Below are 25,155 nucleotides of genomic sequence, written 5' to 3'. Positions count from 1 at the left end.
GCCTTTTTAAAATCATTTTCTTCCTGTTTCCCAGCTCTTTTTGAAATAAGGCAGTGCACTGTTTTAGTGATTTTGGGGCGTATGTCCCCAGGAAACTGGTCACCTCATTTCACCTATGAGAAGTCAGCCAGCAGAGGGGGTGATGGTCACCAGGCCACCCAGGAGGCCGGAGAGTGGCCTGGCTGCTGGCCAGGAGACAAACTATGACCTCCAGGGGCAGGCAAGGGTCCTCTCGAGGACCTTCCCCTTGGTGACCTCGGCTCTGCCTTTCCAGAACACTCGACCCTTACCAGGACTGAGGCCTTGCCCAGTCACATCTGGGCCTGCACCACGAGTCGGGTTCCTTTAGGCATGTCACATCCTCACACCCAGCACTGATGGGACCTGTGCCCTCTCGAGCCTGCGGTCACGTCTCAGCTGATAGCACGGCAGCCAAGCTAGAGCTCTGGACATTTCCTAAGCCCTTTCCTCTCCTTCACACCCTCTAGTCACCACGCACACTCCTGATCTCACCCCCTCACCATTTCTCAAAGAAGCTAACCCCTCTTGTTATCATGTAGCTCGTTTCTAAAAAGTGGATCACCAATCAAACGTCACCACAGCCTGGATTGCTTGCCTCGCCTCCGGGAGTTGGAGTCCAGGTTCTTCTGGCTTTAAGTAATTGAATGAAATAAACAAAAAGCAGCGGCAAAATGTACTTGAGAAAATAAAAGTGAAGTGTGGGAGAGAAACTGGATCTGCAGAGCGAGCTTGAGCCAAGCAAATGGAAAGAGGGAAAGAGGAAGGATAAAAGCACACACTGCATCTGGGAGACAGCGCGGGCTGCTACAGAAACAAGGGCACGACAGCACCGGCTCCTCAGGGGGAGCCCCCGAGAATGCCCGGTTCTGAGGAGCAGTGTTGGGACCCCTCGCCTGAGGCTGACTTCCGGTCTGGGTATCCGACTCAAACCCTGCTGCCGTTTTCGGGAGCAGTCCACACACGGGGCTTTGGGAGCTGCTCACGCCTGGGATCTTTTACTTCCCCAGCCAGTTTCGCCGTGCCCTCATCTCCTACCTCACTCTCTGTACCCCTGCATCTGTATGTGCCCAGATAGCACCCCTTCCCCCCAGGCCACCACAGTGGGATTCAGTGGCCCTGTGGAGCGTTTCCAGGATCCCGCACTGCTAGCCAAGACTGCTCAGGGCCAACCCAGCTTCCTAATGCAGGCTCAACTCCCGCTTCTTTGCCTAAAAATGACCAGGTCCCCTAACAGCTCATTATTGTGTGCTTCCACTGGTCCTCCTTCCCCCTTCCTTGTCAAAAACTGTCACAAGTCTGAAGTTTGGGTTTGGGATTTACAAGCTAGCAAGACAGCTGGCCATGTTTCGTAGGTGCTGGAGGACACGAAACCCCTGGGTCAGAGACAGAAGATTTCAAAGGGCAGGGAAGGTGGCTCCAGTGTCATATTTTGAGGCCGTTTTTTTGCCCAGTGTCCTGAGGGTGCTACAGAGCTGGGCCCAGATAGCTCTGTGACATGGCTTAGAACCTTCCAGTTTAGGAAATAATCTCTTCAAGAAGGGCCCTAGCAGGCCTGTCCACATTTTACTCTGGAAGGGGACATTATTTTTCCAAGGTAAGAAATGTTATGTTATTAACCTAACAAGGAAAAAACATATGCCTCTTTCCCAGAAGGGAGAAATGAGCTGAATCTTCCAAGGCTACTCAAACACCTTTAAAAAAGTTTGAAACAAGAACTATCAATGAGTCTTTTCCGAGGCAGGCAGAAATGTAAAGGGCCAGTGGCCAGTGGCCTCTCAGCAGCCCCCTTCCTTCGGCACCCAGCTACGCCTTGCCCTGCCAGCCCGACTCAGCCATTTCTGTCTCCCAAAGACTCCTGGTTCCTCCTGCGGCTTGGCACCCCATTCCATGCCCATCAGGCCCTTCAGATGCTGTTATATCTTCCGTCATCATTCTGGTCACACAGAGCTAAAAATCACCCCAACGCATAGCAAGCTCCCGAGTGCTTGATACTGCGAGCGCCTCAGGGCACTGCAGTGCTCTGGCCCGGCTGTGGCCAGTGGCAGACAGAGCAGAGACTGGATTTGCCACCTGTCTTCTTAGCCATGTGACTGGTGGCAAACAGTCTCTGTGACTGTATGAGCCAACGCTGCAGCTATTTACCTTTACAAAAAGATTAGAGACTCCTGCCCGATCCTGCCCAGGAAGCTGCAGACTCCCTACAACAAGCACTCGCATTGTAAGAATCAGAAAATTGAGGCAGGTAATGAGGGCTTCCGTCTGGCCTGGGGCCCAGGTCTCCTGCTCCAAGGTCAGGCTCTTCCTATCACTCTGCTGAATAGGTTTCTAACCCTGCAATCACAGATTCTGAGTTCCCTTTCCGCCCAGAGCCATTGAGCTGCATGGAGATGGTTCCCAGAGATCTTTCTTCAGAGGCCAAGATTTCCCAGAAATCAGTGTCACAATGCGGCACTGCACTTTTCTCCCCTGAAATTCCTGGTCCCCATGTGACCTTCATGCAAAAACAGGGTCTGCTTCCTGTTCCTCCCCCTCCCACCCCACATGAGCTGTCCAGCAGCTGGCAGCTGCAGTCTTGGACTCCGGCCACCTGAGCACCCACATTGTGACTGTCACGCAAGGTTTTCAGACACGGCTCAGACAGCAGAGAGGAGAAAGCAAAGTCTCCGTGTGTGTGTGTGTGTGTGTGTGTGTGTGTGTGTGTGTGTGTGTGTTTGTGCGTGTGTGTCCTTCTCAGGGCTTCTGTCTGCTCTGCCCTTCTCACCAGCAGGCTTGGTCCCCAGCACAGACTTAGAACTGGCACTCCATTTCGATGAGGTGGGGAGAGATCAGGAGTTTGCAGGATGGACAGGGCTCTGCTGCAGGCTGGCCATGAGCAACAGGGCACACTTGTGTCTACGGAAGCCCCAGCGACCTGTCCTAGCATGGTTCAGGGCCAGGAGAAGGCACAGAGTCAGCTCCTAAGGGGCAGGGGACAAACATCAGGGAGGACACACTCATGGGTTCTGTCACTGACTGTGACCCTGTCACCCTTGAACACACATGCATGACTCTGTGCTTGGGCCCAAGGAAAACCAGGACCCAAGCTGACCCTGGGGCCCTTGGTTAAGACAGCTCTGTGATCCTCTCTTTACCCAATTGTCACAGCAGGGTCCCTGAGAGCTGGGCTCCCATGGGCAACACTCACTGGGCTTTGGATATCTACAAACTGGACACTTGGAACGCTGTGTGGGTACAAGAAACCGAGCCCTGGATGTGGGCTCAGCCAACTCTTAGTTGAGACTTCCTTTTGGCCTTAGGGAAGTCACCCTTGTTAGGGACAAAACTGGGCCCATTCCCAACTCATATGTTGAAGTCCTGACCCCGGAATGCAGCTGTACTTGCAGAGATAGGACTGATAAAGAGGTGACTAAGTGAGGTCACTAGGGCAAGGTCACTAATCCAACAGGCCTGGGGCCTTGCAGGATGGGCGGGACCAAGGATACACAGGAGCCGGTGGGAGGCTGTGAGGACCCAGAGCGCAGCAGGGCTTCTTGCAGGCCTCAGGAGAGCTACCTGGCCACCTCTTGCACGCCGGCGTGCAGCTCCAGAGCTGGGAGGGGGTCACTCGCCGCTTCTGGGGCTTCATCACAGCAGCCCAGTCCTACTCAGACGCCCTTCTTTGAGCCCTCCCAGTGTCTCCTCTCCCACCCCTCCCCTATGAACGGCTGTGCAGATGAATGGCAGGGAGCCACTCCAGGCACCGGCAGCCTGCAGTGCAGCTCAGCAATGCCACCCCCGGCTGGATCAGCCCCTTTGGGCAGAGGCGCCCAGGTGACAGAAGCCCTTCTGAGTGGTGGCCTCGGGTGGAGTCTGGCCCATGAGTACAGTGTCCTTCCAGCAGCACCCTCGGTCCAGCCCACTGGCTCTGGCCCCTTCCCAGGCATAGACCCTCCGAGCCCCAGTCCCGCCGCACTTGGGCGGGTGAGGCCCTCTCTGAGCCCCTCCACTCCTTCCAGCCCAGCGGAGGCAGTGGTTCCAGGCTCTAGCTGGGGCGTCAGGCTGGGCAGCCCTTCCCAGCTTCCGTGGCATTGCGGAAGTATGGAAGGGGACAGGGTGGCACTGGACACTGACCTCCAGGGCTGAGCTTCACTTGTGCACTGGCTGAGTGGTCAAGGGTTTAATCACACTGGGATGCTACACATTCTGTGTCCTCAAGACCTACAAGAGTGCTGACATTTAGTAGCACTTTAATTTTTAATTAGTCCGTGTCAAGGACACATACAAATCATCCAGATCTGTTAAAAGAAGTAAGATCTCTCTCCCATGAGGGAGAGAAGCACAGGGTCTTGGGGACACGGCCTCTACCCTGGCCCAACCTGGGTAGAGGGAGTGTCAAGGAAGGCTTCCCGGGGCAGATGGGCTTTGAAGCACGCATAGGAGTTGACCAGGTGAAGCTCACAAGGAATGGTATTTCTGGGAAAGTAGCAAGAGGAGGTTCAGGGAATGACCCAGAGCTTGAAATGTCAGGAAACAAGGATGGTGGGCATGAGAAGATGACCATGCTGAGGGGTAAACAGGGCCAGGGTCCTTGGTGTTGAGGCAGGCCCTCCGTACAGCCTCAGGCTGGGGTCACGCTGAGGACATGGCCAGGCTAGTGAGTTCCGTCAGAGAAGGAAGCGCCATTTTTTCTGAAATGGTTTTTATTACACAGCCCCCACACTGCCTCCTGCAGCGATCCTGTATCTGCCCAGGCTGGGCCCTGTCGCTTGTGCTACAGCGTGGGTGGCGCTAGTCTGGCCTGGAAGCCCCGTAGGGCTCAGGCCACGGGGGACAGGGTGCTCTGGCCGAATGCAGGCTCTGGGCTGGGGCACCCTGAGAGCTGTTCCTGAGATGCCGGGCTGAGCAAAATACCCCAGCTCCACCCTGAGGGGATGGGGAGCAGCGGCGGCCAGGTGCCCCCTCCTGGCCAGTCTTGGGGAAAACAGCTCAGGCTCCTCCTGCCAAGACCAAGGCCAGAGTGGGCCATGGAGGAAGAGGGCTTGGTCTGAGAGGGGGCCGCCCTGCGCAGGGGGCAGCTTTATGCGGCAGCAGGCTGGAGAGCCTCTGGGAGCCTCAGTTTCTCTTTCTGTCTAATGAAGAGCATGGCCTCCCGTCTCACTAAGTGCTTTTGGCTTCATGTTTTCACAATGATCCTGCCTTGGGTTGGCACGCACATGTGACCTTGGGCTTGTCGCTGAGAATGTATGTACACGTGCGTGTGGTCTGATAGGGGACTGGGTGCGCAACCCAGTGGGTGACCGGGGAGGCCCCCCCATCCGGTCCCTGTCGTTCTGATCAGGCCGCCGGCCTCCGCCTCACAAGAAGTTGGGCTCGCGCACCACCAGGCAGGGCGGGCCGCCGTCCGCGCCGTTGCCCAGGGGCCGGTACACGAAGTGGAAGTCGCGCTTGGGCTCGCTGCGCAGCAGGTAGCCCTTGATGCGGTGCGGCAGCGCCTCGTCGGCCAGCTGGAAGCAGCGCCCGTCCACCAGCACGAAGAGCCGGTAGTCCTCCGGCTGCGCCACCTCGAACTTCTCCGCGCACTGCGCGCACAGCGCCTGCGCCGCCGTGTCCGCGCGCGACGCCAGCGTCCGCGCCTGCTGCTCGGGCTCCAGGTACGACACGCAGATGAAGTCCTGCGGGCGAGACGGGCGCCTGCGGTCACGCGCGGGGCCGGCGGGGATGGCAGGAGCGATTGCGAAGCGGGGACCTTTCCTTTCTGTGTGGGGAGGACCCTTCCCGGTGTCATTTTTGAGTGGTAATCCTCATTACCACCCAGAGCGTCCCCTGGTGGTCAGTCCAGAGGCTGGCCCTCACTCCTCGCGCGCTCACTTTCTGACCTCGTCCATGGGTCCTCCTAACTCGGGGTGGTGTAGGGTGGGGACGGCAGTGTGCTTAGGATCAGAGATGCAGAACCTACCCCAACCCCCACAGTTTAGCCCCAGAGGCTGGATTTACGGTTCAGAGGCAGGGCGGGGAGACGAGAGTTGGGGTGGGGTGGACAAAATCGGGGAGGGGAGCTGGGGTAAGGACTGCGTGTTTAGGACAGGGGCATCGCGTGAGCAGGGTACACGCACACGCTCTTGTGCACACACGAATACAGCACAATCACCACCTTCACCAGCCCTGGAAAGAAGATTGCGGCCCCTGAGCCCCGTGACCTTCCTGCCTTTGAATCTGCGCCCACTCACTGCGTGACCCTGGCTTCTTCCAGCCTCTGCTTCCTCAGCTGCTAACCAAGGATCACCGCGGTGCTGACATCACGGCTGTGGGGCGCAGGTAAAGCCAGCCAGAGCCTGGACTGGTTTGTCTCCCCGTGGGATTTAGCTCAAGGGTGCGGGGCTGCCCCCTGTTGGACAGAGTGGTAACAGCAAGCAGACGGCACCACAGCATCTACACCAAGGTGACAGCGCCCACCAGGGGGAGTGGAGACCCTACTGGCTACAGAGTACTGAGTGCTTCAGGCTCCTGCCCTTCCCAGAGGGAAGGCCCAAGCTCCCTTCTCTGGGTGCCTTGGAGGCTGCCTGGGCTCTCCTTGGCCCCGCAGGCGTCCTTGGGGACCTTTACTCACACTGCCCACTACTGGGCAATCGCTGCCCAGGAAGATTTAAGGCGTGGGGTGCAGAGGCAGTCCTGGGAAGGGCAGGCCCTCCAACGGCACTGTAGGGGTTCCCATTGCAGGCTTCTCCCAAGCTTCTGTCTTCCCAGGGTTGGGGTACAGTTCACCAACGCCCTGCCTGACCCAGCATTGAAAACCACGGGGCAGCAGCAAGAAAGAGGGGCTGCTGGGCCCGCAGGTCAGAAGGCCCACATGCCCAGAGCTGGGGAGGGGGCAGGCAGGCTGCTGGGAGGGGCCAGGGAACAGCTGTGGGCTGGAGGTGGCTCATGCCAGCCCCTCATGCCAGCCTGGGAGAGCCAGTGGCAGGCATCTCCTTCCAGATCCAAACTCAGTGAAGAGAGCGGAAATGGGTGTAAACAGTCCCAACATGGAAACTGACAGAAGCTAAAGTCAGCCAGTTTTAGGATGCTGCTGATTGGAGGAGGGGCAGGGACATCAGCGTGGCAGCCCTGAACATCTGGTTCCCAGTTGGCCTCCTGGGATATGGAAACTGAATCCCAGAGAGGGGTGGGGACTGCTCAGGGTCACGCAACAAGCTAGAATGGAGCTGGGTCCACAACCTGAGTCCCCCGCACCCCAGGCCTAGGCTCTTTAAACTGTACAGGGGTCATCTTGAAAGCCAAGAGTGGGGTCCAAGACTGGTGTGCTCTGGGTGCAGAGGCTGGCTGTGTGGCTTACTGACCTAATTTCTTCCGGTCTCCACACATGGCAGACCTGCTCTGTCCCAGGTCCTGGGCCTAGGGCCACTGAGACACATAAGCAATGAGCCACCCTTCTGGAGGATGCAACATGCTGTGGTTCATAATGCTGTGAGAAAGCACAAAGGAGGGCGGTGTGCTCTTGGAGGTGGGGGGATGGGTATATGGCTTCTCAGAGGGGCTGCTGGAGAAGGGGGAACACTGGATGGAGGCTGAGGAGCCAGGGGGCTGAGCTCAGCTTGCTCTGGGAACTGTGGCAGGATCTGTTGCTCCTGGGGTGGGTGGGGTGTGCGAATGGAGGAGGAGGCAGGAGTCTGGCCTGGAGCCCTGAATCACAGCTGTACAGAGATGTGGGGAGGCTCAGCCAGAAATGTCTGTCCAGGGACCCTGGGGCAACTCTGGAGATAAGCTGGGATCTCTATATCTCCAGCCCTGGCAGGATGCTGGGACAGCATACGAGTGACAGTGGGTGGACAAACATCTCGGTCCTCTTTGTAGTCAGCCTATCTGCCAGACTAGACCCCTGACATCTGGGAGTACCCTTCTGGAACCCCCTTTCCCCAACCGCACCCAGCACACCTGCACGGAAGAGCGTGAGGCTCGAGCCTTGTTGAGCGTGCGCCTGCGCTCCCAGCGGTGGATGGAGTCCTGCACCTCCACGCTCAGCTGCCGGGTCACCGTGATCTTGTCATAGTTCTTGATGTGCTCCAGGGCCCCGTAGGTGGTGGTCAGATAGTAGGAGCCTGCAGGGAGTCATACGGGTGGGGCTGAGCCAGGATTGCTGCAGCCAACCACCAAAGGGAGAGGGTGGTCCAAGTCAGCCCGGTCCACCCAGAGCCTAAACCTCACAAGCCCCACCCACCTATTCAAGACCCCGCCCACCTCCTTCGCGCTCCACCCACTGCTTTCTCTGGCAGTCACTTGCTTCAAAGTCTGGCCTCCCCCCTTTGCCTCCCCCAAAGTCGTGAGGCCCTTAATATCCAGCCCTGCCCGGAACTTTCCAATGGCTCCTCTTTGCCATGCAACACTGGCTTATTTTTTAAGTGATGTTCAAAAATGAGTTTTTAAGTATTTTACTATTTAAAGGACACAAATGTGGATGCTTCCAGCTCGGAGGAAGGGGTGGCTGGGAGGCAGGGCGGGTCAGAGACGGCTCACTGGGTATCAAACACAGTATGTGCTTTAAAGTATGTGCCATGTGAATATATTATCCGTTCTAAAAACAATTTTTAAAAGACGCAGAGGAAAATTTAATTAGAAGGTGATGTTTTTGATGTAGATAAGCAAGACTTTGAATTATTCAGGTTTCCATTTCTTTTTCCCTTCTTGGTTAAGTTATGAATATTCTTTATCCCTAATGTTGCCTTCAAGACACTTTGAACTGCAAACTTCACCTGTGGATGCTCATGGTCCTAAGCTTGTTAGGGGCTTTGGTTAAAAAATTCGAGAAGTCCTAAGCCTGCCAGGTCCCTCACTTTAGACAGCAAACCAAAGTCTAGAGACAGAATGTGACTTAGCCGAGGTCCCACAGTGACCAGGGTCCCCGGGGAAGGAGGGCCCTGTGCTGGGCTCTCTCTGACCTCTGGTGTTACCTACTTCCTGGTGCTGCTTCCTTGGGTCTCTCTACCCCTCGCCAGACCTTTTTGCTCTTCCCTGAAGGGCCAGGTCAGCGATATTTTTTTTCTGGTACTGGGGACTGAACTCACGACTGTGTGCTTGCAAGGCAGGTGCTTATGAGGCTGAGCTAAATCCCCAACCCCCAGGTCAGTGATTTTTTGACATGAGGCAGATCTGCTAGGGGTCCACCCAAACCCCACCTTCCCTTCCTCACTAAGTGAATGCCACTGTCCCTTGGGGAAGTAACACTGGGCTGAAAGTATCTGCTTCCAGGCTCCTTGGGAGGCCCTTGTTCTGGCTTTTTGGATGTGAGTAGGAACTCTTGGTGGGGCCTTTTGAAATGCACAGACTCTGAGTCTATCCTTTTGGGCTTTGCTTGGCCCCTTGCTTCTTGCCTGGCACGCAGAGACGAGCCCAGAGCTGTCTTGTGACCAGAGGGGACAGGCACAAAGACAAAGGCTCACGTACTAAGGAGAGAAGCCAAGAGCCAGATCTGTGATTCTCTGAAGAATGCCTATAGTAAGCTGCTGTCATATCAGCTTTCACCCTGCTCTTCCTGGCTCTGATCCAAGCCATTGTTGGTGACACTGAGCTTACCTGCAGCCCAGAGCATTCCTGGTACAGCGGATGTAGCTGCCTGCATGCTCCGACAGACTTCACAGCCAGGAGGGGTAATGATCCCACATGGCTGGGAGGCTGGGTGGGTGGGTGGGGGATAAAGGGTTTGATGGCTGACGGGTCACCCACCCTTTCATAGAAGAGATACTTTTAAAATAAGAATTGCACTACTAACATGGAACTTGGTGCCACATCTCTATGCAAAGAAGAGCCCTTCCTAGTTGAGCTCAAAGCCCCGGTGGTCAGGAGCTGTCCTGAAGAGTGCAGTGCCCTGGATGAGAACATTGTTTTCAGAGAGCAGCCCCGGCTTTTACCCTGTAGCAGGCGGCCCCATGACCTCAGTTCTGCTCTATGCCTGTTTGCTCACCTGCAAACCCCACAATGTGAAAAGTAAATGGGTTGAACCCAGAGAAGAGGCAGGGCACAATAATGTGGGGGTGTGTGACTTAAGGGAGGTGTCCCTTTCCTCCTGTCGGGTAAAGGGAGAGGAGCTTCTGGCCTTGCCAGGACCCTCTTGCTGGCTCAAGCCACTCTGGCTTCTCAGCAGCTTCCCTTTGCCTGGGGACATGCAGTACCTCTTAGGAACGCTAGGTGGCGGGGCAACACCGCTGAGAGTTTGGAAACTTGTTCTCTGTTGATCGAAAACCCCCACTGCTCCTAATAAAATATTAGCCTGGCATAGCTGCCTGTGAGCCGGCTTGGGATGGGACATGGACAAAGTAGCCCATGAGGGCACTGCAGGAGAGGTGGGAGTCTGGGAAGGTACTCATGTCTCCTGTTTGGCCTGCACTCTCCCAGCGTGGTAGGAGCAGGGGAGAGATCTAAAGGGAGCCAGGCCTCATCAACCCTGGTCTCTCCTGTCCCAAAGCCTGCTGCAGACACAGCAAGCCCCCGTGACTGGTCCTCTGTGACTTGCATCACACAGAATGGCCCTGGAAGATCATGAAAGCCTGAGAGCACAGGGGGCCAGCTTGCAGGCTTTCTTGGGACACAGAGCTGTTTACTTATGCGAACTGGGAAACAGGCAGACAGACCATAGCTCTCATCTCACGCTGCCTCTATCTGAATTCAGAGGTCCAAGTGCCCAAGTCCTAAACCCAAGGGCCAGGGGCAGGTGGGGCTTTAGAAGGCGACGAGGTGCCCTCATGAGCGGGATTAGTGCCCTGAGACAAGAGAGCTGCTGAGTCCCTTTCACCATGTGAGAACACAGTGAGAAGACACCGTCCACGAGGGACAGTCCTCCTGAGACACGGAATTGGCCAGTGCCTTGGTCTTCGAATTTCCAGCCTCCAGAACTAAGGATAAATTCCTGGGGTTCAGTTACCCAGGGTACGGTATTTCATCATAGCAACCTAAGCGGGCCAACGCCCACCTACCCCAGCAAGAAAGGCAGCGGGCCCAGACAGTGTGAGAACCCGGGTCACCCCTAGCACCTTCCCTTCCCCAGCCAGGGAGGCAGGTGACCAGGCAGTTGGGCAGCACCAGGGCCCAGGTCCAGGCTGCAGAGCACTCTTTCTATTCCACTCTCCTGGTTCTCCAGGTCTGAGCAACTCGACTGCTAAGTCTGGGGCTCTGGGTGTCCCACCGCATCCCAACTGGCTGAGCTCCACGCAGCAGGGGCGCACGGATCTGCAGGTCTCACAGGGCTCTGTCTGCCTCCTCCCGTGGCCCCTGCGGGTGGGATCCCGCTTCTTTCTTATACCTTGGGGTCTGAAGCAGGATGGCTGATGGGGAGACTCAGCAACATTGCCCCCACACTGTCCCCTGGCCCTGGCCTACACATGTATTCAGAGGGAAGGTTGAGGCTGCTGAGGGGTATGGAAGCCCCTGCCCAAGCTGGAGACCCCAAGGTCATTTTGGAGCCAAGGGCTAAGGGCTGTGAGGCGGGGCCTACCCCAAGTGCTGGGCCCACCCACTAGCTTTGGTGGGACAGAGAGGTGTTGGGGCCCCGGTGTGCCCACCCTTCCTCCTGGTGGGTGCCCCTCCACCTCCCTGAAACTCTGGCCTCTGGTGCTTTGGGCCAGTGTGAACGGGTCTGGTACTGTTCGGGGAGGTTAGGGCTGAGGATGGGAGGCATGTGGTGGCATACTGAGGTCATGCCCACCTGCACCTTTGCCTGGCAAACACTTGCTATATACAGGGCTGGGGTGTGGGTGGGCTCTGGCTGCCATGGCCAGACAAGGCGGGGTACAGGGGCTTTAGGCAGCCTTGGGTCAGGACTTGGGAACCTGGTGGCTTTCTCACAAGTACCCAAAGTGGCCCAGAATAGACTGGTCTTCTCCTGAGGGCCCTTGCCTATCCCATTGAAGGCCCCTGGGCTGCTGGGAACAGGAGGAAGCAACCCAGGGGGCCACAGCAGGATTGCGGGGTGGGGTGGTGCAGGCCCCACCCTGGCCCTGCTCAGCCCCATGCCTGGCCTGAGCCTGCTTTAGCTGCAAGGATTTGTAGAGACAGGGGTCTAGGCAGAGTGAAAAAATAGAATACATAGAAGATCATTAGGTTTTCTCTGACTCTGACTAAAAGGAGTTAAAAACAAACTTACTGGAGAAATTCCCCCAGGAAATAGGTCAAGGATGGGGGCAGAGAAAAAAAATGGAGAAGGCATTGGGTAGCATCGGTGGGTGGCACTGTAGCTCACCAGAGGGAGAAAGAGCTGACAGGCAGAGTCAGGGAGGGCCAAGCCTACAAAGCCAAGGAGCTGAAACAGCCACCCCTCCCCCACCGTAAGGCGGGCAGCAGGGGAGGGGGAGGGGCAGGGGCAGGGCTGACTAAGGGAAGCTCCTAGTACTCACACGTATGCACTAGCACACATACAAACATATATGCATATTCATAATCATGCAAGGCTCCCTATATATATTATCCACTCTGGGCCACAACAGACATCCACGTGCTCCTTTCCTAACTCTAAGCTGACCATGAATAAGGTACCCCCTTGCCAGCTTGCTGCCTACCCCAAAGATAAGGCCCTGAAAAGTAGCTCAAGGACAGCGTTATCGCTTGTGTCTAGATGTCCCCCCAAAGCCTCATTTGGTCATGGGTGGGACTTTTTCAGAGGTGCTGGATCTACAGTGTGTGACTGATTCATGGTGCAGTGCTCGGGTCAAGGGCACCAGGATTAAGGGTGCAAGTGTTGCCCGTCCTGGGTAGTCCGGATAAGATACAAGGGATAGAAAGAGCTGTGGTCAGCTTGTTGCTTTGCTACCTTCTGCCTGTCTGGAACTGTTTCTCCTCTGTGATGCCCATCCCCCACACCACCCTGCCTTGAAGCCAGCCAATTGCACAATGTGAGCTAAATAAACCTTTCCTCCTTTAACTTTGGGTGTTGGGTATTTTGGCTCAGCAATGAGAAAAGCAACTAAGACAGACAAGTAAACAGACACAGAAGCTTAGACCACCGGAAGAGATGACATAGGCAGAGGAGCCCGGAAATGAACTGAGTTACGGCAAGTTCTCGGTAGCGGGAAGGATCCTTGACCCCCTATAGAAGCAGCCGAGAATAAAGGGCCCCTATCCTGGGTCCTTCTTATCAGGGTACCTATCGATCTTCTCCCCCACCTTCCTTTTCCTCTTTACAAATAAAACGTATTCCTTTCCTTAAATATCGTTCCTCTAACTTTGGGGTGGGGGCTGAGTTTACAGTCCTGGGTGGGCTGCTCGGACAGCACAGCAGTGGTACTTGTCCCTTGCACAGGACATTGCTGGATCCCTGGGTGGGAACCAGGAATAACAGATTCACCTTCCAGCACAGTGGGAATCACCGCAGTCACTGCTGCCAGGATGAACCAGCACTCGCCAGCCCCAAGCCCGCTTCGCTTCTCCACATCCATCACATGGGACTTGACGGCAAAGCATCTGTTCTTTTAAAATTTTTTCTCGAGACAAAGTGTCGCTATGTAGCCCAGGCTCGTTTAAAACTTGTGATCTTTCTGCCTCAGCCTCCTGAGTGCTGGGACCACCTGGCTAGATGCGAAATTATCTTGTTTGCTTGCATTTTAAAAGTCCATTAAGGTCTACCTCTTCCCAGTGGAAGGAAATCCCATGAAAAACTTCGCTGTTAGCCACCCTGAAGTAGCTCAGTGGTGCTAGGTGAGAGGACGTGGCCCCAACCCAGGAGACTATGAACTGAGGAGAGCTGAGCAGTGCTTTTCTTACTGAGGAGTGAGAGCCTTTCACATATTGAGGCTGTCACTTTGCTGTGCTGGCTGGTGGGGACACCCTTGCTTTACTGTCGATATCTTCTCTTTTTGACATCTGACATTTTGACTTAACTTTTAGAGGTTACACGAAGAGCAGCCCTGATACCACAGTGACCATTCCTGTGAGCCTCTGGGAAGCTGCTGTCCCTGTTTGGGACAAATCCTAGGGAACAGGGTGGTTGGGTTTGGGGAGAAAGACTCAAGTCCCTGTGAACCTCGCCTTCTTCTGCTCTTTTCCCTCAGACTGGAGGGATTTTTGCAAGACTGGTGAGTGAGCTTGAAGTCCCTGCTACCTCCTTGACCTCTGGGTGCTGCCATGTGCATGTTCTGGGCTGGTAAAACCTAAAAGGCAGTCCAGGAGGTGAAGGCCCAAGTGCAGGGCGCTGGGTGAGGTGTTCACTCATTCTCAGGAGGCTTTGGTGTTGCCTGCCTTGCCCTACACTGCAGCCAGGCTCTGGCAGGATGCAGCGGGTAGTAGACTGGTGGGTGGGCTGGTGTGTGGCTGTATGGATGAGAGGGCGGAGGAATAGATAGATTAGTGGGTGGATGGATGGTTGGATAGATGGATCAGTAGGTGGACAGATTGGTGAGTAGATGAGTGGGTAAATGGACAGATGGATGAGTGGATGGATGGATGAGAGAATGCATGAATGGGAGAATGGACGAATGGGTGGGTGGATGGGAGAATGGATAAATGGGACAGATGAATAAATGAATAGATGGGTAAATAACTGGGTTAAAGAAGTTTGGCTTCTCCTGTGTTCCTAGGACTCCTGGAAGGCAAGTTCTTAGAACTCCAGGAAATATTTAACTAAAGAGGAAAACACAAGAATTCCAAGGTTTTTGGAGCCACAGGCCAAGGTTACCTATAACAACAAAGTTCGTGGTTTTGACGCTCTTCTGAGCTTTCCAGAACACACAATCAACGGGGTGTGGGGGTGCACACCCATAATCCCAGCAGTCCAGAGGCTGAGCCAGAAGGATTATTGTGAGTTCGTGACCAGCTCAGGCTACATAGTAAGTTCAAGTTCAGCCTGAATTAAAGAGTGAGACCCAGTCTCAAAAGCAAACAAACCAAACTACGACTCATAAAATCATTTACATCAGACTATTACACTGGATCTGGGCACATACTAAAAATGCAAACACATGCAAAGAGGGTTAGCTGCTTTTAAAACCAGAAAGCCCAGAGGAGACACTGGGGGCCTGGCACTCTCACTCCTTTCTTCAAGGCTGATGTCTCAGAGGGCGCCTCAGAGCTGATGTGGGTCAGCTGCACCCTGGAGGGTCCTGGTGGAAGGGTGGTCAGGGCCCCTTGTGTGGAGGAAGTGGTGGGAAGGAGGAGAGGGGAAGGGAAACTGAGGGTGGGTACAGCAACTTCCCCCTCCCTCATCTTACTGACAGCAGGGCCCCTTGACACCCCAGTAACCTCCCTCCAATGGCCAGGGCTGAATGGGCAGGTGCTGGGTGTCTCCAGGGGCCGCCATGTCTAAGAACTCTCATCTCTCCTGCTGCCACCCCCAGGTGTTCTCTAGGAAAAACGCTTGCCCCCTTCTTTACCTGAAGGCCCCTTATTATCTTTTACTGCTCAGCTCTGGCGCGGCCTTCTCTGGGAAGTCCCCCACCATCGTGTTGGCTGGTAACACACTCCTTCCATTTGGGTTCCCCACCTTCCCCACTCCAGTGGAGCAGTGGTGACATCCTCTCTTACTGCTGTGCTCTGGGCTCTGCTGTGAGCTCCCCCAGGCAGGGCAGGCACGGGGTCCCCAGGGTACAGCCCGAGTGTGGGCTGCTGGGCCACCTGGCTTGGGGTGTGAGATAGCGGGGGTGGAAACTCACCCTCCCCCAGCTGCAGGGCGGGGTCCATGAGCTCCATCATGTACTCCACGTCCAGAAGCATCTCTGTCAGGTTGCTGCGGGCCAGCACATACATGAGCACAGGCAGGAAGTCGTCGGCCCCATAGGGCTTCCCTAGGAGGAGCAGGAGGGAGAGAGGGCAGTGAGTTTCTGCCAGGTTCTCCCTGGGAGCCTGTCCCTGCCCAGCGAGGGACTGTGCTCAACCAGGCTGGCTGGTCACCCTGGGTGAAGGCCATTTCTACTCGGCCAGGGTTCTCGGGACACAGAGGGAGCTGGCTGAGATCAGCACCTTGCCCGCTACAGTTTTGGAAGAGGGAACTGGGGAAGTGGCCTTTTCCCTGTGCTTGGTCATCAAATTCATATCACACGGATTCCCAGGCCTGTCCAGAGCCACTGCCTCCAGGTAGCCCTGCCTGCGGGGCAGTTCCCTGCCCTTACCCACATATCCCTGCCCAGCTACAAAACAGAAAGCTCTTCCTGAGCACACTGCACGTCCACGACCCCACCAGCGGTGCCTTCACCCTGTGCTGTCCAGCCTTCCTAGGCTGGGCTCCCTGAAGACATCGGGAAGGAACAGCCTGTGTCTCCGCCTTTGTGGGTGAGGCTTCCAGTGCTCAGGGGATGCTGATAGCAGCAGATGCTGTCACCGAGACAGGCAGAGGGCAAAGAGGAGGGCCGTGGTTGGCTCAAAGGCCCATCCCAGTTTGTCTGTGGGTGACTTTGAAGACCACTGCAGACGATGCAGAACCAAGTGACGAGTTCCAAACAGGGACAGCACGGCCCCGAGTCCTCCTTGGCACCCAGCTCATGAGCACAGGGGTCAGGTAGCCTGACAGAGCAGCCTGCACAGGGGAACTGACCACACTGGGTCCCCAACCCAGCTTTTCACTTCTTCTAACATAGGGAGCCTGGGCTCAGGCTGGATTCAGCTAGAGGCCACCAGGTCTGTGTGTGACCCCAGGGAGAGCTGAGGGAGGGTAATGCAGTCACAACCCTGTATGTCCCAGGTGGACCAACAGCCCAACACATGCCAGCAATTCTGTTCTTTCCAAAAGTTAATTCCTCGGGGCTGGGGATTTAGCTCAGTGGCATAAGTGCCTGCCTTGCAAGCAGGCAGTCCTGAATTCGATCCCTGGTACCAATAAAAATGAAAAAGACAAAAAAAAAAGTTAATTCCTTGTCGACATGTTTTACAAAGTGGCCCCTGCAGAATATACCTGATAAAAGAGGAAAATCTAAATAAAAATATGAACATCAGGCTGGGTATGGTGGCACACACCTGTAATTCCAGCACTCTGGGAGGCTGAGGCAGGAAGATTGCCAGTTTGAGCCTAGCCGGACAACTTAGTGACTCAGCAAGACCTTGTTTCAGGACAAATTAGAAAAGGGCCAGAGGAGGTTTCAAGCTCTCTCCTTGGCCCAGAAGATAAGGTGTCAGCTGTGAAATGAAATGACACGAGTGGCCGGTGGCATGCTGTCATACCGAGGCCTGAGACAAAAGGAAAATGTGCTTCTGGAGGGTTCTTTTGCTTTTGGTTTTGTTTTTTGGTAGTGCTGGGGCTCAAACCCCTGAGACGTGTCTGCAGCCCTTATTTTGAAACCGTTTCTTGTTAAGTTACTAAATTGCTCAGGCAGAAACTGAACTCGCAATCATCCTGCCTTCGGTTCCCTCCCAGGCAGGACTAGGGTGCCGCGTCCATCTCTTCCGCAGATATTTATCAAAATACCCTCCCATATGCTGAACTATGCAGGGGTGGGGGGGTAACGAATGCTCTACAATTAAACAGAACCTCATTGTATGTAAAACCCAGGGTTATCAATTTATCTGCACACCGTGGAGAGCAGTAGGGCCAGGAAATCATGGGCTGATTAGAAGGGATCCATCGTGCTGCACAATAAGCTTGTGCTTATTTAAAATGTTGGTATCTTGTTCATCCTGGATTTTACAGTAATTTTTATATTTAAAAATACTGCATTAAAGTAGTACTTATGCTGGGGTGGTGGCCCACATCTGTGTTCCCAGGACTCAGGAGGCCGAGGCAGGAGGATTGCCTTGAGTTCAAGGCCAGCCTGAGTTACATAAGGGAATTCAAGGCCAGCCTCCACAACATAGCAATACCCTCTCAGAAAAAAAGTACTCATTTTGACGTATGGCCACTAGATTCCACCCTAAATTTTGTGTATCTGAGAGAATGGTTGTACACCCTGAACGTGCCCCATCTCGTGTGACAGACTGAAGACACACTTGCACACAATGACTTGAGCAGTGTTCCCAGCAGCAGTCTTGGTGACAGCCAACGAATGGGAACAGCCCAAATACTCCTCACTGGGTAAATGCAGACAAACTGCTCCATCCACACGGTGGACACTGGTAGGTATCACAAAGGGACAAGCTTGTAGGATGTCAGGACATCATGAAAATGTTTTCTTTTCCTCCTTTTTCCTTTTCCTCTTCTTCTCCCTCTTCATCTCCTTCTCCTCCTCCTCTTCCACCCTCTCATTCTTCTTTTCCTTCTTTTTTATTCGTATGAAAATGTTATCTTCTGTGACAGAATTCAATCACAAAAGATCACACATTGCATGATTCCATTTCTAGAAAATGTTCAGAGTAAGGAAATCTAAAGAGACAGAAAGCAGGTCGGTGGTTCCCAGGAAATAGTGGGAGGTAGGATAGAGTCTGTTTTGTCAGTGATGAGAGTGTTCAAAATTAGAGTATTTGGAAATACAACCTTGTGCATATACCAAAAACCGCTGAATTTTAAAAGATGTGTATGTGCACACATACAAATATTTTGTTACTGACATTTTAGGGTACTCCTTATATTGTGTCTCTAAAGTGAGTGTCTCATCTCACCCAAATCCTGGCCCTATAGGTAGAAGTTAGGGCAGAGAATGGCACAAAAAGTGCACTGGGTAATTGTCAGCATTGTAGATGACACTGGCATGGGCCCTGCACACATGGAGGTGGAGGGAATCATAGCTGGTCTCTGCCCTCTGGACCCTCCCAAACTGAGACCAACAGCCAAGCCAGGGACTGTGACTTCAGGGTCATGGACAACCAGCCAAGGAAGACTTTGCCTCTTCATCTCCTCTGCCTTGTTCAGTGTCTATTTTCATAGTAAAAGAACCTCTGATTTAGTTGGAACATGGTCTTCAAAAATAAAGACTACATTTCCCAGCTTCCCTTGCAGCTAGGTGCAGCCTTATATCTAAGTTTTAGTCATTGGGACTCAAGAGGGAAGTGGCATATTCAACTTCCAGGCCATGCCCCTGAGGGGAGGGAGCATGCAGATAAAGAAAAGCTCAAGCATGGTGGAGAAAGAAGGTGGGAGAAGTCGGGGGTCCCTGAGGACTGTGCAGATGAGAAGTATCCTGCCAACCTGCACCAGAAAATGCGGGTGAAGAAAGGTTCAGTTCTGTGTCAGCTGTGGCAGTGTGCAGGTGTGTAACCTGCAGTCTACACTGCAGCCTGAGGTCTCCAGAGCACAAGCTGTCAACATCAGTGGGAAGCACACCCAGTCAGTGGCCAGAGCGGCCACTGCACACCTGCTCAGACACTCACCAAAGCCTCTTCCTAGCCAGGCTGCCCCTCGGTCTGATTTCCAGAGAACACCGTGCCCTGTTTTCTGCTCTCTTGGTCACACTGTATTTCTACATCTGCAAACTGGGATCAGCAACACAAGCTCTGACAGCCTTTTGGGGTTTTTGAGAGAACAAGATGAGCAAAAGATTATGAACTTGAAGCAGCACCTGTAAAGGGCTACCAAAAGGATTTCTGGCATCTGGGTGCTGCTTCCCCAGGTAGCTCAGATGCACCTGTAAGATGAACAGGCTGAAGGGGTTGGCAACCCGTGGCAATGAGTCAGACTTGGGAGTGTCGGTCCCAGGGCATGACCTACCAGCTGTGTGACCTTTGCATATCTGCTTCCTTCTCTGAGCCTGCATTTCCAGTCATATTTGAAGGCACACAGATAACATGACCATGCCATGGGTATCAGTGACAATACTATGACAAGATTTACATGGAGTGCCCCTGCCATGCTCTTGTGAAAATGCCTGCTAAAGGGGACCCCCAATCTTCCTACCTGAGCTCTGCAGCCCCAGCTCCTCTGCTTTCCTGGCTTCAGGCCCTCCCAGAGCAGAGTTCATTCTGAGGAGTCTCCTGGAACCTTTATGAGCCTGAAGGACTTCTGGGGAAATATTTCGTGCTTGGAGTTTTTTTTTTTTTTTTTCTCATGTGGATAGTTTAGTTATTAAAATTCTGGTCCATGGAGATTTGTATTTTCTTTGTTGATGGATGGCTAGGGAACAAGGTGAGTCGGATGGTGCGGCTCTGAACCGGAACTGGGCCTGAAGGGTTCCCTCGCAAGTCACACCTTGCCTTGGAGCTGACAGCTGACGCAGTTGGCACTCCACCTCCAGGAACATATTTTCCTCTGTTGTATAACTCACAGTCCCGCAAGCTATTTTGCTGCCAGGAAGTGGTTCTCAGCTAGGGTGGTTCTGTCCCCCAGGGGACGTCTGTTGAGGCCTGGTGTTGCTTACTGATTAGCAGATCTGAGGGATGGGCAGCGATGGCTCGAAAAGTGCCCCCAGGGCACAGGGCAATCCCTGCCAAAACTCACTGAGCTTCAAACCTGCAGTGGCAAGGGAAACTGCCCTACCTGGGGGTCAGGACTCTCAGCCAAAGGATGGTCCCGCTGGGTCAGGGCCTTGGAGGCTGGGCCATGTCTTGTGACGGGTGCAGAAAGTCCTTGGTGCTTGCTTCTTTGCTCCCTGCTTCCCTGGAGGAAACCCTGCTGACCCCCATGATGGAAACTGGGGGCCCATCTCTGGTTTCCTCCATAGTGTGTTCAGTCCCACGTCTGTCCCCCAGCGGCCTCCTGACACCTCGCCTCTGCCTCTCGGTACACAGCCTGGCACATCAAAAGGGCACAGGAAGTGTTCCGGGGAGTGAGTGAATCAGAGTACTGAGGGTGACTCAAGTCCCTGGGGGACTTCCGGCCTCAGCGGCCATGGCCTTTCAGTCCCCAGAGAGAAGGCTGGGGTCCCCCTGCTCCCTGGAGCCCTGTCCCACTCAGAGTCCCCCATCTGACCACTTCCTGTCCTCACTAGTGCTTTTTCCAGCCCCGCTCCCACCTGCCACCGAGCTGTGTCTGTCCCTAGAGTGAAGCTCTGATTGTGCACTGTCCCTGCCCAAGAACCATCAGCGGCTCCCACAGCTAGAGTCAGGACCTGACCCTATGCCCTGGTGCCCAAGGCCTTGCAGGAGTGTGCCTGGAGTCACGGCACTGACACAAGTCACTCTGCCAAGCCATCTAGCCAGTGGCCTCCGCACAAGCCACCTGCTCCCTGCCCCAGGGGTCTGCCACCTGCCTGACCTGCCTGACCAACCCTTGCAGACAGCCACATTCGTGTGAAACTTTAAAAGGCCAAGAGGATTCTGCAATTGATTCGTATCGATGAATTCTTGAGGCAACTCGGGAGGTGAGTTCAGTTCACTGTGCCCACTCAGGAAAGAGAGTTGCAGAGGAGCTAAGCTACTTGCTTAAGGTCGCACAGCAAGGACTGATGAGCCAGGACTTGAATCCAGCTTTAACTCAGCGGCAGCCTCTTGGCACTCACCCTTCCAGGTTTCCTCCTCTGCCCCATAAAGCCCTCCTGGACCCCCGGTCAATGTGCCCACTCTGCTCTCCAACTTCCCCCTCAGGACAATGGCTCCATCACCCTCCCAGGTAACATTTCAGGTGCTGAGTCTCTCTTGGCCGCTGTGCCCCTGAGCACACGTACTGTTCCCTCTGCCCGGGACACCCTTCCTGTCTTTCCGTTGCCAACTCTTGTTTCTCCCAAGCCCTGCTCCAGCTCCCATGTTCCTGCACCTTTCAGAGCTGCCCTTTCCTCACACTGCCAGCTTCCTCACAGCAGAGAAGGGGCTGTGTGAGCTGTGCAGAGTCGCTAGACCTCTCTGAGCTTCTTTCCCAACTTATCCAGCCCCCAGGGCTTGTATGTAGGCTTGTATGTGGACTTAAAGGGTGCTCTCACGAGACCCCGTTATGTCTGCCTGGGGTCAGGGTGGTGGCCACAGGCCCAAGTCTGCTAGTGTGCTAGGAGTGGCTTCCCAATAGCTCTCCAAAGGAAAAACAAACAAAAGCTGACTTGCCAGTGTCCCTGATGTTAACTGTTTTCATGGAGATAGGAAGAGACATACACAGTTAGCTCTCGAAAATGCATAGCAACCAATTTCAGCGCACAGATGGGCTTGGAGGTAACAGGTCCAGTCACACTGCAAGGCAGCTGAAGCTCAGGGCTGCACGCTTCGTGCAAAGCTGCATGGCTGGTCTCTTGCAGAGCTGGGACTAGAATCCAGGTCTTCCTCCTCCGTAGGTAAGAAGCATGCACAAGCAACTGATAGGGGCTAGGCACCCAGCCAAGCATCGAGCGTGGCTAAAGTACGCTCTCAGGGTAGCTAGGGCTGCTCTCTCCTTGCAGGAAGATCTGAGCCTGGGCTCAGAGCTCTGTCTGTGCACAGAGAGCCCCAGGCGGCAGCACTGGAATGCTGGGCACAGCCGCCAAACAAGTTTCCTGTGATCTAACATCTGTCTTGCAAGGATCAGAGCTCACATCCATCTGGCTGTGCATCCCAAAGCCCTCCTGGCTGCAACCTGTGTTTCCCAGTGATTTCTGCTTTCTTTTCTGCCAGTTTCCATCTGCCTGCCATCTGTAGTATGGGGGAGCTGCTCAGGCAGAGCTGTGCAGAGCGGGTGAGGACCTCTGGCATGTTGTACGGGTAGAAGACTTCAGAGTAGGCAAGTTCTACTTCAGACAAAAATGAGCCTGAGGGTGCTCTTGGGAATCACGCAGACCATAAGGATGTGAAGGTCCCTACCTATCATTTGTTGAGTTGGTGATGGAAGATCACTCACCAAGCTACTCTAAGCCTCACTGTTCCCATCTGAAAACTGGGACTGCTGTTATGTAGGGCTGTTGTGAGCATCAAATGAGCAGCTGAAACAAAGGTTGATCATTTAGGAAGCGTTATTTAAAGATAGCAAACTTTTTACTGTACCAGACCAGATGATAAATATTTGAGTCTCACAGGCCATACAGTGTCTGCCCTAATTATACAGTGGCACCACTGTGATGTAGTACCCCATGCACGTGGAGAGATGTGGCTATGTTTCAATAACATTGAACATATAAAAATCAGGTGGCAGGTCAGAGTTGGTCGGGGTTTATAGAGCCTTGATTTAGAAAAAGCATTTATCGTTTTATTGTAACAATGCTCACCCCAGCTGTGCTGACCGGCAGGTGGTGGTGTAACCATCCTGGGGGAGCACGAGGCTCCTTGCTGGGATGCACTTTGATCTGTGCCCTCTGCCAGGACTCCTGCTGAAAGCAACTCGCTTCCTCCCTGAACTCCTCACCAGCCAGCTCTGAAGCCCTCACAGTGGGCTTCCTGCGTCCCATCACTGCAGAGTGGAAAAGTAAATATCACATGTTTACCGGGAGAGGCCTTCCCCGAGGGCCTGTCTGGGGGCACACTCCTTGCACGATCCTGTCCCTTACGTACCCTACAGTACTCATCCCAGGAGCAGTGGCAGCTCTGGGCAGGACATTTGTGTGTTTCATTGTCTCTTACTGTCCTCTGCAATTCAAGTAAGTTTGCCTTGCTGGGTGGGGGGCGGGGAGGACGCTTTATTTGTTCCACGTACCCAGCCCGTGGTAGGTGTTTAAGTACTCTAACTGTGGAACAAAGGAATGAACAAACAGGGCTGGTCTTCGAGGCTTTTGCTGTTAAAGCATCTCCACTGTCAACAGACGGTTTTTCAACTGTTGAATTTATCTGATGAAAGCATAAGAAGGCTCTTAGACAGTAGAGACCATCCAACGCAGTGGAATTTGAATTGGCTTCTGCAGTGGAAGCCTTTTGTGGAGGGCATCTTGCGCAGAAGTCAGCTTCTCTGGTTGGCCAGGGTGGGGACAGCAGGGCTGGCTGTCCAGTTCCTCTTCAGCACCCTTCGGGCCACTCCCAGCTCTCTCTGGCTCTCTAGACAGCTCCCTGGAACCAGTTTGAAAATCCCTGGTCTACTATGGACTGCCAGCTGCTGGATGAACGACCCAGGGTCTGGGGAGAAGGAATGGTGGGTGGGAAGTCACCTCTACGCTCTGTGGCTGGTGTGTCACGAGGAGCCAGCCCTTCCGTCCTGCTGCACTCCTGAGCCTGGTTTGGTGGTTTGCCCTTTGCAGAGATGCTGGTGAAGTCCAACTTCTGCTCTGAGCAGACTGCATTCACCCCAGGTGTCATCCCAGATCCCAGGCTTCCTCTTCAGAGAGCTCAGCCCACCAGCCAGGCAGCTATGCAGTCACAGCCCCCAGACTTGTTCCGAGAAGTCCTGGGCTGCAGGGTGGAGAAACTCTGCCTGTGGCTTCGCCTGTCTTTTCTGAGGTCATCTCTGACTGCTGGTGCCCTAGGGAGGCCGCCTGGGAGGCAGACCTGGGCTCCAGACCTGGTCTATCATCACCTGCTCAAAGTGGCTCCCGGCCATGCCTCACTTTCTTTGGAAATAGGGAGCACAATGGTGTCTACCTGCTGTTAGAGCTGATTGCTATGAAGTACAAGAGGGCAATGTGTCCCAAAAACCTCAGCGCATGACATCTCAGAGGGGCTCAACTCCAGCTGCGCTGTGGGGTGAAAAATGAGGCCTGAATCTCTGTGTCAGCAGACATCAGTGCCTGGGGGACCTAAACCACCTCCTTCAGCGTGACAATATGGCAGCCCCCATTCAGCTGTGCATGAGTGAGAAGTGAGCTGAGTTACAGGGGGTGGACTTTAGATGTTACAGCAGCCAGAATTTCCTTAGTTAACTGTCTGTATGTCTTTCTATTTATCTATCAATCAGCTAAGGCTAGAAAGAATTTCTCAAAAACATTACCACCGATCAACTTTTCAACAATAAATATGAAGAACTTTTGTCATGACTAATCACTTTAGGCTTTGTTTTAGCATAGATTTTTTTTTTTTTTGCATTTTTATTGGTACCAGGGATCGAACTCACGACCGCCTGCTGGCAAAGCAGGTGCTTATGCCGCTGAGCTAAATCCCCAACCCTTTAGCATAGATTTTTAAAAACCAACAGCCTGACCTCCTCTCTGGCTTCTTCACTCTCAGTAATGTCCTATGGCTCTTGGGGTCCCCATCTAGAACCTTCCTCCCATCCAGTTTACCAGCCCTGGCCTTGCCTGAACCAGCCACAACCCCTGGACCTCATAGTCTCTGCTGGGAGATGGATGTCAAGGGAACTGGGCCCCATCACCACCTGTGCTGGCCCCACATCCAACCACCTGGCCATGTGCACCGCATATCCTGGGACTAGAACTGGGTGGCATTTCTGGAAGCCCATGTGCTTCACATTACTAAAGGCTCCAGGGCAGCCTGTGCACCTCAACACCCCGGTATCTCCTGCTACTTATTTTCATTGGTGGATTTGACGCTGTATCCCCTCACCACCCC

At 54.1% G+C, this 25,155-nt stretch overlaps 1 protein-coding gene across 3 annotated transcripts in view; it reads right to left on the bottom strand.

Annotated features, from left to right (window-relative positions):
- Nucleotides 1–5,165: 5,165 nt before the first annotated feature.
- The window catches only part of Rin3 (Ras and Rab interactor 3), a 114,830-nt gene continuing 94,840 nt past the window's right edge, over nucleotides 5,166–25,155 (bottom strand). Inside the window, exons 8-10 of one of the 3 annotated variants that reach the window (XM_063240902.1) lie at nucleotides 15,627–15,758; nucleotides 7,933–8,096; nucleotides 5,166–5,672 (exon numbers count right to left, since the gene is read on the bottom strand). In XM_063240902.1, coding sequence (XP_063096972.1) covers nucleotides 5,355–5,672; nucleotides 7,933–8,096; nucleotides 15,627–15,758 — 614 coding nt within the window. In that variant the 3' untranslated portion in view covers nucleotides 5,166–5,354. Of the gene's footprint in view, nucleotides 5,673–7,932; nucleotides 8,135–15,626; nucleotides 15,759–25,155 lie in introns of all 3 variants that reach the window. The other 2 variants (XR_010044811.1, XM_063240903.1) reach the window with 2 other exon arrangements.

Source organism: Cavia porcellus, unplaced genomic scaffold (genome assembly GCF_034190915.1).
Source record: "Cavia porcellus strain 051 isolate PalLab524CR breed Dunkin Hartley unplaced genomic scaffold, mCavPor4.1 scaffold_31, whole genome shotgun sequence".
NCBI classification, from domain to species: domain Eukaryota; kingdom Metazoa; phylum Chordata; class Mammalia; order Rodentia; family Caviidae; genus Cavia; species Cavia porcellus.
The sequence above is the reverse complement of the archived record's forward strand: the minus strand, read 5'-3'. Positions and strand labels throughout refer to the sequence as shown.